Here is a 12,307-nt window from a genome sequence, read left to right on the forward strand (position 1 = left end):
CACCGGTCTTTTCCCCCTCCCCCACTTTCTTCTCCCTGCCTCGCCCTCCGCCTTTGCTGTCTCCACCTCCCCTCTCCCTCCCTCTCCATCTTCCCTAGTGAAAGGTTCTGTCCCCCACCCACTGGCCAGGTCTCTGTCCTGAGGGGAGCGGTCTCCTTAGCCAGGGACAAAGGAGGGGGGTGGCCTGCCAGGGGACTATCTCCGAGGGCCAGCCTCGCAGCATCTTTTCCCCAGATGCCCACAGCAGCTGCTCCCCTTCCCGTTCCTGAGGGTCATCTGAAAACCAAGTTTTCTGAATGGAAGCTGAAGGGGCCCCACTTTAGGAGGCTGAGGAGCAGGACCCAGGCCTCTGGGCTGCGGAAGAGGCATGGGGAGGTGCTCCCGAGACAGGCCAGCACCCTCTGCGCTGCCACAGGCCCAGGGGAACCCGGGCGCTGCTGCTCCAGCCTGGCGGGCAGGTGGCCTGGGCTGCTCTGGGAGCAGCTGCTCTTCATCCCTGAGCTCTGGTCTCCTCATCCATAAAATGGGCACATCACCTGAGCAGGTCAGCGCACAGCCAGCTCCCAGCAGCACCCGCTCAGGGTGGTCGCTATGTTTTTGCACATGCCTGTTGTTGGTTTAGGAACTGATATTCTATCTGTTCAACTTTCTTTAGGGAGCTTCTGCCCTCCTTTCTAGGCTTGTCCTAGCCCAGGTGGGCTGCTAGGACAAAATACCACCGGCTGAGGGGCTTATAAACAACAACACGCTTTCTCACAGTTCTGGAGGCGGGAATCCAAGATTACGGCAGCAGCAGGCTTGGTGTCAGGTCGGAGCCCACTTTCTGCTTCACTGGTGGCTGTTCTTCCTGCCCTCGCAGGTGGGAGGGGCGGGGAGTCCCTGGGCACCAGTCCCATTCACAAGGGTGATGCCCTCATGTGGGTTGGGGGCCACAAACATTCAGACCATCGCAGGGCCGGAGCTCGGGGCCCTGCCCCCAGTGTGGAGGGGACAGGACGGACTCCCCAGCACATCTGTCCTCTCTCCCAGCGCGTCCTCCTTCTGACACGTTTCTGAGCACCGGCTTTGGACTTGGATGGACACACTTCCATTGGGACAAACGTCATGGAGCGCCTGCTACGTGCCAGGCCTGGGCTGAGGCCGGATGTCCAGGGGTGAAGGCAGAAGCATCTCCCCTCCGGAGCTCACAGTCTAGGGAGGGAAAGTCATAAGGCGACAGGACACGGTAAGTGCCTCGGTTCCTTCCATTCGGTGTTTTGAACAAGAGTCGCTGAGCACCTCGCATGTGCCAAGCGTGGCACTGGGTGCTGGGGGCACAGAGAGCAGTAAAACAAGACTCCTATGGGGGGAAACCAAGGAATTAGCCAGCAAACACTCAAGAGGTTCCAAGGTGCCTAGACGGCAGTAAGCACAAGGGCCTGGGCCCTGCGGAATTGAAGGAGGGGGAGGAATCACGGAACGTTTCCAGGTGGGGGTGACCCCGCCACGGAGGCTCTGAGGGGGGAGGAGAAGCGTGTTTAGGGGGGCCTTCCAGGGTGCTTGAGGCTGACAAAAGACCCTATGCTGCCTCCCCAAGGTTTCGTAGAGAGGGGGCTGCCGGAGCCGGTCCCGAAGCCTGAGTAGGAGCTCAGGCGGGCAGGGTGGGTGAGGACACCTCCAAAGAAGGGGCTGCAAGGAGATGGGAGGGGAGCTGCGGGCAGAGCCAAGCTGATCCCTTACCTAAGCTGCTAATGAGTTTGGAGGACTTGGTCCTGGGGGTGGGAGCCAATGGACAGGCCGAGGGATGAGGGCAGGGGCGGGTTTTAGAAAGCAGACCCTCCAGGAGACCAGGTAAGGAGGGAGGGAGAGCCGGCAGGTGGCCGAAGAAAGGAGTCAGACCTCGGTCCACTCTGAAGCTCCCTTACCTTACACGCTGGGGAGAGAGTGCTGCCACATGTCAATGCACCGTCTCCAGCAGCCCTAGGGCACGCCACTGCCCTGCCCCCCCCCCCCCCCCCCGCCGCCGCCCCACGCCACCCAGCATCGCCCAGCATACCCGAGACAGAACCGGGAGGTCTGCGAACACTGGGACACTGGGCACTGACGGTACAGGCCTGTGCCAGTTCTGAAACAGGCTGCGGCTGCTCGGAGCCTAAGTGATGGGGAGACAGGATAATCCCGGTGGCACATGCTCAGATAGAGGCGGCAGCAGTGCAAATGCAGAGGCTTGGGCCCCAGGTGCTAAAAGAGAGGCTGAGTAATCTGCTCCCCGTGTCTCTGGGCTCAGGGGCCACCCCACCCCCCGGGTGCTCTCAGATGCCCACCATCTTCAGCGGGGCTCTCCCAGGAGCAAGCCCAGCGAAGAGGACTGACGGCAAACGGTTTATGTCTGTTTGGGAGGGGCCTCCAGGAAGCACGGCCGTTGGGAAGTGAGAAGGGAGACAGGCCGGGGAAGGAAGCCAAGAGCAGGTGCATTCCTGAGCAGGTTTCCGCTCAGGGCGTCGGGGAGACTGTGGTACCCACCTGAGCTGTCCGATCCGGTGGTGAGGAGCTGGACACTTACCGATCCACCCCTGTCCCTTCACTTTTGAGAGCCGCTCCTAGGGGAACACAGGGTCCCCTCCCAGTCAGAGAAAGCCCAGGCCGAGGGCGATGGTCTTCCACGTGCTGAGGGCAGGCTCCCGAGCACCGCTGGCCACGACTGTCACTGTAATCTGCGTGCTGCCAGGCCACTGCGTGATGCCCCCTCCTGCATCAGGGTAGACTCTCCCCGAGGACAGACTGTCTCCACTTTACGGTGGGGGTGGGGGGCCTCATTCAGTGTTCAGTAGACACAGGAATAGATGGAATTTGGAGGTTGATAAGCTCTTAGTGAAGACCTAGTTCAGTCTGAATACTTTTCTTGCCTCTGATCTTCCTCTGTCCTCTCCTCTCCTCACCCTCCCCCCTGGCAGAGTAGAGCCTGCAAGTTGTTCTCAATAGCCAGCTATCTCTCTCTCTCTCTCTCTCTCTCTCTCTCTCTCTCTCTCTCTCTCTGTCTATCCATCCATCTATCCATCCACCTATCCATCTAGATCAGTGGTCCTCAACCTTCCTAATGCTGTGACCCTTTAATACAGTTCCTCATGTTGTGGTGACCCCCAACCATAAAATTATTTTCGTTGCTACTTCATAATTGTAATTTTGCTGTTATGAATCGTAATGTAAATATCTGATATGCAGGACGTATTTTCATTGTTACAAATGGAACATAATTAAAGCATAGTGATTAATCACAAAAACAATATGTAATTATATTTGTGTTTTCTGATGGTCTTAGGCAACCCCTGTGAAAGGGTTGTTCGACCCCCAAAGGGGTCGCGACCCACAGGTTGAGAACCGCTGATCTAGGTAGATGTACACATGGCCCTGAACAACACAGAGTTGAACTGCACAGGTCCACTTGCACGTGGATTTCCCCCCATAACTATCCCATTGGCCTTCCCGATCCCCAAGTTGCCCATTTGCAGGTTCAACCAACAGCAGGTAGAAATTCGCGGTTTTGATCTGTGGTTGGGCAGCGTGGGTGTGGAGGGCAGACTGTAAGCATCGTTCTACTCCATTGTACATGAGACCTTAGCATCCAGGGATTTGAGCATCCCTGAGAGGAGAGATTCAAGGGACACAGATACCAGGGAACAATGACAGTTTGGGGGGAGTCAAAAGTTATTTACACGTGAATTGTTTTACTTTGAGTGGGTCAGCACCCCAGACCCTTCTGGTTCAAGAATCAACTGTATTTGCCTTTCTTTAGAGTAATAAAAGCCCCAAGATGTAACCTTGCCAGTGACTGCCTGGAATCAAAGGCACTTTTCCCAGCCCCTTCCACTGCCCAGGTGTCTTAAGTCCTGGCCAATGGGTGGGTCTGACAGCCTCGGCCCTCAGGGTGTGTTCTTACGGGAGGAGGGGCACCGTCTCCCCTTTCTGCCTGCTGCCTGGAGTGTGGGTGTCAGGCTGGGGCCGGGGCAGAGCACCTTGGAGCATTAAGTGGGAGCTGGGGACCAGGAGGGAGTGGTGGCCAGGAGAGCCCGGAAGTGGCGGCCAGGAGAGCCTGGGACTGGTGCTCAGCAGCCACGCTCCAGCCCTGGTCTGAAACTCCATCTCGATTTTAGGACCCAGCCCTTGATCGCCATTGTGGTTTGGGGTCTCTGTCCTGTGCAGCTGAACAAACACCCTACGTGACACACAGAGGTGACTGTGAGGCCCACTTCAGGGAAGAGGCGGGAGTGACGGACTCCCGGCCGTGGAGAGGAGCTTGCTGGAGAGGAGCTTGCTGGAGAGGAGCTTGCTGGAGAGGAGAATGGAATGGGGCCACTGGCTGTCTCCCTTCCCCTCCTGCCCCCATCCCTCCTCCAACCAGCCCCTACCTCTCCCCCCTCTCGCCTCCCCCTCCCCCTTCCTCCTCCCCTAGACCAGGCCTCCTCTGGGCTTTAAGTTCTGTTCTCTCCCCAGGAGCTACTCCAACAGAACCTCTTTCCCTTCGGAATGTTCCAGACATGCCCTGGACAGGTCCCAGTTCTTGTGGTGGGGGGGGGGGGGGGAGAGGAGATCCCCTTTCCCGCCCCTCTCCTCGTGGGCAGTAGGGGACGGGATCAGTGCCTGCTCAGCACTTGCTCCCACCGCCCTCACCCCTGGCCCACACTATGTTTGGAGGTAAAATACCAGGAGACGATGCAGGGGTCCCAGGGAGCAGCCACGAGGCATGGGCCCACGTTATCACGGGACACTGAGGCCTGAGAGCTCCCGTGGGGGCTGCAGGAGCGGGGCCCCCAGACGTCCCCAGCAGCAGGGATCCACCACCCTTCCTCCTCGCCCTCCCCTCCCCCAAGCCCAGAGTCCCAGGGCCCCTCCGGACAGAGCTGGGACAGGGGCGGCCTTGTCAGGAGGCACCCCTCGGAGTGGGTCTGTCCTCCCAGTCGCTCGCAGCTGTTGGGGTAACACTTTCCGGAAGGGGCCTGCGGGCGGGTGACCTTGGACGAGTCCCACGGCTCCTCGGGTCCAGTTTCCTCTGGGCGCCCGAGAGGTGGGGGTGGTTTGGTTTTCCTTAGCCGGGCACCTGGGCGGAGGTCGGGGAGCGGGGGTGGCGCTGGGGGCGCAGGGCCGCCCAGCATCCCCGGGTCCCGGACAGACGGAGCGCGCGGCGGGCTGCGGGGTGCCGGCTGCGGGGAGGAGGAAGGCCGGGGACCCGCTGGCCCCTCCCGCGGGCGGGGCGCCCCGCGCCGGCTCCTCCCCGCGCCGCCCGCCCGCCCGCCCGCCCGCCGGGCTCAGTCGCCGGTTCCGCAGGTGGCAGCGATGGCCCGGTCCTGAGCCCGCCATGGCCGGCGCCCCCGGGCCGCTCCGCCTGGCGCTGCTGCTGCTCGGGGCGGTGGGCAGGGCCGGCCCCCGCCCGCAGGTGAGCCCCGCGGGGAAGTGGGGGCGCGGGCGGTCCCGGCAGGGGCGGCGGGACTTGGGAGAAACTCCGCGACCGCAGGCGGAGGGAGGAGGGAGCGGGAGCTCCAGGGAGCGGGGACTGCGGAGCTGGTCCTGGGCTGGGCGGACGGGGCGGCCTGGCCGGGGCGACCCTCCCCGCGCCGCGCCCGCTGCCCGGCCGCCCGGGCCCCTGTGCGGGGCGCCAGCTGCCCCGCGGCCGCCCGCCGCTGACTTGGCGCCGCGTCTCCCAGACACTTTCCCAACTCCTTCTCCTCGGACCCGGGCCCGCCGCCCGGCCCGGCCCAGCTCGCCCCTCCCCGGCCTCAGCCTCTCCCCTGCGCCCGCCCCGGCCCCGCCCCGCTGCGCCCCGACCCCTGCCCGCAGTGCCACCCCCAGCTGCCCCTGGCTGGTCGCAGACCCTGAGACCCTGAGAAGGCGCTGGGGGTGGAGGGGGCGGAGGGGGCGGGTGTGGGCGCCCAGCGCAGCCTTTGACTCATAGCCCCAGGGACCCTGCGGTGCTGCTCACTGTCCTTCCTGGTGACCTCGCAGGTGGAATTTGTCACACGCACACTCCCCCCAACCCCAGCGGCAAGCAGGCTGGAGGCTCCTGCCCCCTCTGGAGGCAGCAGGCCCCCCTACACCAGCCTGAGCCCCCTTCTGACCCCCTGGTGGACAACACACACCAGAGCGCATCCTGAGGCAGGCAGACACCTTGGCCTCCTCGCCGCTGGAGAGCAGGCCCCCTCCATGGCCCCCCCTGCCTCCCTGCCTGTCCCCTCTCCAGCCCCGTGTGGTCAGCCTGCATTTGGGAAGGGGGCTGTCCTAAGACACTGTGAGAAGCGTGAGCAGAGAGGAGGCACAGGCTTGGGTGGCCTGTCCTGTATTGGCAACTGTCCCTTCCATCGCCTCCCATTCCGAGTCCCAGACCCCACGAACCCAGAGCCGCAGGGAGTGCAGGTGCCTATACAGGCCTTGGAACCTGTCCCAGCACAGGTGGGAGGCAGGATGAGGGGCTGTTGCCCTGGTGGGGGCCTACTCCACCCCTTAGAATCCAGATGTAGACAGATGTGCCTCCCAGCTAAGGTGCCAGCCCATTTTCAGCCCCCAAGTTCCTTTCCAGATGCCCTCTGTGTCCCTGTCCCCCAGCCCAGCTACTGCCTCTGGCCAGAGGAGACACCCCCTACCTCCACCCCCCTCACTCCCACAGGCACACACAGCATCTCCTCCAACCCCTCAGCCAGGCCTGGGCTTCCCTGGTGCACTTGCAGGCCCATGACCTGCCTCTCCCTCACCTTCACCTCCTCTCCTGGGCGAAGGTGGGGTGGGGCTCCATCCTGCTCCAGGCCGGGTGTGTAGACGGGTTTGGATTCAGGGAAGAGGAGAGGTTCTGGAGGCTGCCTGTCTTCTCCCCAACGTTCCTTCCTTTCCCCAGAGGAGACAGGCTCCTTGAACCTGCCCTTCCTTCTGATCCCCTCCGCCCTGGGCGAAGGCTAAAGCCCAATATCCTGGGGCCATAGCAAGGCTGGGGGCAGGGAAGGGCAGGGTGAGCCAGGCTCTGAGCAGAGATGGTGCCGCCTGGGGCGTGCTCTTGTTGAGGGGCCCTGAGTATCCCTGGCTATCGTGGAGATGTGAGGGACAGGGACTTTGAGATGAGACCGCAATAATTGTGACAGCCTCATGTCTGCATATAAGACTAAAAGAAGGTAAATTTTACATTCTATTTTCTGTTCATGAGGTTGGCAAGACTAGTGTTACCCCTTCCAGGCCACTGATGGGGAGCGGAGAGCTCAGAAAAGAAGGTTCCCTGTGTAAGGTGGCCCCGCAGTTCAGGATCAGAGAGGAGCAAGGGGTGCGGGGCCAGGCTGGCGCCCAGTACCTGGCTGCCCAGGTTGGACTGAAGGCAGGTCCCACAGGGAGCTCCGCGGTCAGGTCAGGAAGCAGCCCCTGCAGGCAGGGGGGTGAGCTCTGAGGAAGGAACCTAGGCCTCTCCTTTGCTGCTGGGAAGGCCCACCCACCCTGCTCCTGGCCTCCCCAAGCCCCTGTGAGGGAGCTTCTCTGCTGGGGGACGGGGAGGCCTTTGACACCCAAATTAGAACCAGACAAACCTGGTTCACATATTGAGTCTATCAGCTGGTGATCTTGGATGGGGCACCTGACCATCCGGAACCTCAGTTTCCTCATCTGTAACTAGGGTATGGAGAGCACGGGGACACTGGCACCTGAGGCAGCTTCGGCCACTTGGCAGAACTGACCCATTTGTCCTCGGGAATCGGAAGCCTTCCCCGAGGCAGCAGAATAGGGCTTGGAGAGGGGCTCTGGGGGCCCAGCTCTGCACCCCAGTGGAGGACGGAGGGAGTCCAGGGTGCACCGCGGTCAGCGTGGATGTTGTTCTGAGCTGGGCTCACTCCTGGACATGGGCCCAGGTGGCTGCCGGGGCAGGAGCAACCAGCAAATCACATCCTGCCCTCTGATGCCTTAGCTGCCGCCTGCCTCTATACACACTCGTGTGTGTGTGTGTGTGTGTGTGTGTGTGTGTGTGTGTTAGAGAGATACAGAGACATAGAAACAGGGAGAGATACTGAGAGACAGACCAGGGGGTAAGGGCTGTATGGGCCTGTTTCTCTGAGTGCTTGTACATGACCCTGTGCGTGTGACAGTCTGTCTGTGTGTGTCACTGGGTGTGAGACATCTCAGCATGTGATTGTGTCTGACAGTGCATATGTGTTTGTGACCTCATATGTGATACTGTGTCTGGGAAGGTGTGTGTGTGTGTGTGTGTGTGTGTGTGTGTGTGTGACATCTTAGTGTGTGGCTGGCTGGCTGCCAGGATGAGCCTGGGCGTGGGTGAGAGATAGAACGCTTGTCACAGAATGTGTGGCTGTGTCTCTGTATGGATGTGTGTGACACTGTGAGTTGAGTATATGTCAGTCAAGGAACGTGTGTGTGTGTGTGTGTGTGTGTGAGTGTGTGTGTCTTGTGGGCAGTGTCTCAGCATGTATGAGACTCTGGGTCATCTCTCAGGAGGTAAGCATGTGCTGACATGGGGGGTAACGTATGTGACAGGGTATCTGTGTGAGGTTGTTGTGCATGTGAGAACGTGTGTGCACTATTCCTTTCCCTGCCCTTTCGCTCGTGTATCTGGAGCCCTTTAAGACAACAAAAAGGAGGGGTGTCTAAGAGCCAGGGGCCGACAGCTTCACCCCTCCAGGGCACAGGGGCCAGTGGTTAGGGCCCTAGGAAGTGGCCAGAGGAAGGACCTCGGGGTCCTGGGAGGAGTCTTCAGGGAACAGAGCTGTCTTCCCAGCCCTCTTTCTTCTTTAGGGGGCCCTCTCCCACTTTTCCTGCCTCAGTGGCCCAGAGAGGCAAGGTCTCTTTCCTCCTCCCCTTCAATCAAACCAGTTCCCAGGAAAGAAAAGAATCCGACACACTTACTCACTGGGAGGAATGAAACCGTAGGAGGGATTTTCAGGTTAGCAGCCACTCTGGAGAGAGTGCCCTCCTGGGGCTTGGGACTGGGAGCGTCCTTCCACCTCCATCCTTCCTCTCCGCCCCCTCCTCCTCACGCTGTCACCTCATGAGGTTGCTCACCTGCCTTGTCTTGCCGGATCTGTGCGGTAACTCTTTGAGAACGATTTGCCCATTTTATAGGTAAAGGAACTGAGGCCCCAAAAGAGTAAATATGCCCCTTCAGTCACAGCTGAGATCTAAACCAAGAGGCCAGGGGTCCTGGTACTCTGTGACTCCCGGTTCAGTGCTCGCACACCACTCCCTCCTGGCATCCACTTTCTCACCTCCTGAATCTGAGAGACACCCCCTCCTATTGTAAACTCCACCCTCATTTGCCCTCACCCCCCTTAGAGAGATCCCATGAAGCCTGGCAAATCCCACTTTTAAAAACTGCCAACGTGCCCGCACCCAGGCCTGCGGGCCCCTCCCTCTGCCCTGTAGTCTGGGCCAGCTCTGCTGCCCTGTGAGGGGCAGGCACCCTCCGCTGTGTCCTCCCGCCAGCCAGCAGCCCAAGCCCCACCTCGCTGGCTTGGGGCGGGGCCTCATGCCACGGGGAGGATGCGGGGGGGGGGGGGGGGGGGGGGGGCCGGGGCTGGTGGACAGGGCCTTGCCCCTCCTCACTGCTCCCTCCCTTGGACTTGGAGTCCCCCGCGTCCCCTCTTGGCTGCTTGATCCTTGGGTGAAAGTATGTTTGCTTCCTGCTTTGGGGAGGGTGTTGATCCTAAACGTGACGGAGGGGTGGGTCCCAGACTCCCCAGGAAGCCAGGCTGCTTGTTCCACTGCTCCTCCCACAAACAGCAGAAATCCCGAGGCCGAGCCGTTGACCGGGCATTTTCCCTGCCAGGGACCGCTCTCGGCATTCACTCACCCATTCCTCACAACAAGCCTGGGCGGGGAGGGACTGTTATTCCCATTTTGCACAGGTGAGAACTGAGGCTGGAGTTAAAATTCTTGCACAAGGTCACAAACAATTTATGGGGGTTAATTAATTAATTCCATGTCAGGCCCAGGTCTGAGCCCAAAGCCAGGCTGTTTACCCTCCACTGTGTTACTGAGTCCACCTGAGCACCTGGGCCGGCTGCCCCGGGTGACCCCCAGCTCTGCCCCAGGCCTGATCCTCAACTCTGTCCAGGTCCCGCTCTGGCCCAGGAATCCTCCTGAACCTCAGGCCACGGCTTTCCTCTGTTCCCGGAGTGTCAGTGCCCCTGCTCTGCACCCTGTCCCTGCCGGGCCCTTCAGCTGCAATGCCCTCCCCCAACCCTTGCTAGCCCAGTCCCTCCCCAACCACCCTCGGTTCATCCCCAGCTCCCAGTCTCCCAGGGCCTGGAGTCTGTACTGAGCCTGGCCCAGCCTGAGCCCACCCACCACCCCTTCTTTGTCCTGTCCTGCAAAGCAAGGACCCACCCCACCCACAAGTGAAGGGCACAGCCCTGGCCTGGGGCCTCTCTCAGGCCAGAGCTGGGTCCTACATCTTCATCTTCCCCAGGCCCGCCCATCCCCCACACCACCACCCAGAGCCTGGCACAGTGTGGCTCCCATAACCCCAGGTGGGGAGAGGCCCAAGGTCCAGTTAATTAGTCCTGGGCGGGGCCACAGGAGGGGTGTGAGCAGTATTTGGAGACCCCAAGATGGTGCAGGACCCCTGTCATCAGGGAGCTCTATCTGAGGGGGACACAGGCCTGTTCTTATTTGTGTGTGTGTGTGTGTGTGTGTGTGTGTGTGTGTGTGTGTGTGTTCTCATAGCACTTTACTTATTTTTAATTATAATTGACATATGATACCATATTAGTTTCAGGTGCACAACATAGAGATCCAACATTTATCTTCTGACATGATCACCATGATAAGTCCAGTGTACATGGTTGTAGCAATACTATTGATTATATTCCCTACACTGCACGTCATATCCTCGGGGCTTATTCCTCTTATAACTGGAGCCCCAGTCTGAGGGGGACACGGCCTGTCCTCAGGGAGCCCCAGTCTGAGGGGAGACACGGCCTGTCCTCAGGAAGCCCCAGTCTGAGGGGAGACACGACCCTGTCCTCAGGGAGCGCCCATCTGAGGGGGACACAGCCTGTCCTCAGGGAGCCCCAGTCTGAGGGGGACACAGCCCTGTCCTCAGGGAGCCCCAGTCTGAGATAGAGCAGGTGACAGTCTGCCTGCGGCTGAAGCTCCCTGAGGTGGTGGCCAGGCCTTCATGGCCTGACCTTGGCCTTTAACCTCCCCACCCCCACCCTGAGACTTCTGGTCTCCACAGCTGCCTAGTCCCCAGTCCTTGGCCCAGACATACCTTCTGCCCCAGTTCCCAGCAGTGACCTTGCTTCCTGCCTGCTCTCCTCCCAGAAGTAGAGGTCAGGGGAACTCTCCCAGCCTCTGCCCTCCTGCCGCCAGGGCCACCTGCCCCAGCAGCCCCAGCAGCCTCACCTCCCCACCTGCCCCAGCAGCTCCAGCAGCTCCAGTAGCCCCAGCAGCCCCAGCAGCCCCAGCAGCCGCTGCAGGCAGGGCCGGAGCCGCAGGAAAGGGATTTGGAGGGTGGGGATGGGTCCACCAGGCCTCACTTGTAGCTAAAATCCTGCCGCTGCCTTTGCTGCTGTTGAGGTTGATTAAGGAATCATGTTATTTATTTATTTAACAAATACACTTGAACTTTGCCCTCAGAGGAGCTCCATCCTCCAGGTGGCCCCTGTGGCCTCAGCACGCTTACTCCAGGAATGTGGCTGGGGCTCAGGCAGGCCTGGTCCCCTCCCTGGGGGGCCAGCACATGGTACCCTGTGCCTTTACGGGCCAGGCCGTGTCTTATAAGCCAGGACTCAGCTCCCTGTGGGCGGGATGCTCAGAAACCAGACCAGTAAGGCTGTGAGCTTCCAAAGCAAACTATTTTGATTTCAGCACACGTGTCTATGTTTGTGATTTCAAAAAGTGAAATTTTGTTTTAAATTATGTATACATCCTAAATTTTACATGTGGGGCTCCCTGGTCATTTCAGCATCTGTAGCTTCTACATGAGGAATATTTATAATCTTGAGCCTGTTCAGGGGGAAAAAAAAGAAAAGAAGAGGAAAGGAAAGGAAAGGAAGGAAACAGAGTCCCAAGACAAACCTAAAGGAAGCACATAAACATGTTTGGAAGGGACCATTCTCACTTGGGTGGGTCCATTGGGGTCTCCGTGCTAAAAGGACAGTTCCGTTACCTTATCTGAAAATTGAAACTCATGTTCCCCTGGTCACAGATGGGGGACCCCTCCCATCACAGGCCTGAGCTCCATGTTCTGGAACTTTCCTGACCCCTTCACACCAGGTCCCCAGGATTCCCCCTCTCCAGCGACTGAAGCTGCGCTGCATGTTTGACCCGTGTTGTTATGTTAAAGGGGGAC

At 59.9% G+C, this 12,307-nt stretch overlaps 1 protein-coding gene across 1 annotated transcript in view; it reads left to right on the forward strand.

Moving 5' to 3' along the window:
- Positions 1–5,332: 5,332 nt before the first annotated feature.
- Positions 5,333–12,307, forward strand: part of GLP1R (glucagon like peptide 1 receptor) — a gene marked incomplete at its 5' end in the record, with an annotated part of 33,462 nt that continues 26,487 nt past the window's right edge. Inside the window, one exon of the mRNA XM_081093609.1 lies at positions 5,333–5,410. Within this exon, the coding sequence (XP_080949735.1) occupies positions 5,333–5,410 (78 nt within the window). The remainder of the gene's footprint in view (positions 5,411–12,307) is intronic.

Source organism: Myotis nattereri (genome assembly GCF_964212035.1).
Source record: "Myotis nattereri genome assembly, chromosome: 6".
Classification (NCBI taxonomy): domain Eukaryota; kingdom Metazoa; phylum Chordata; class Mammalia; order Chiroptera; family Vespertilionidae; genus Myotis; species Myotis nattereri.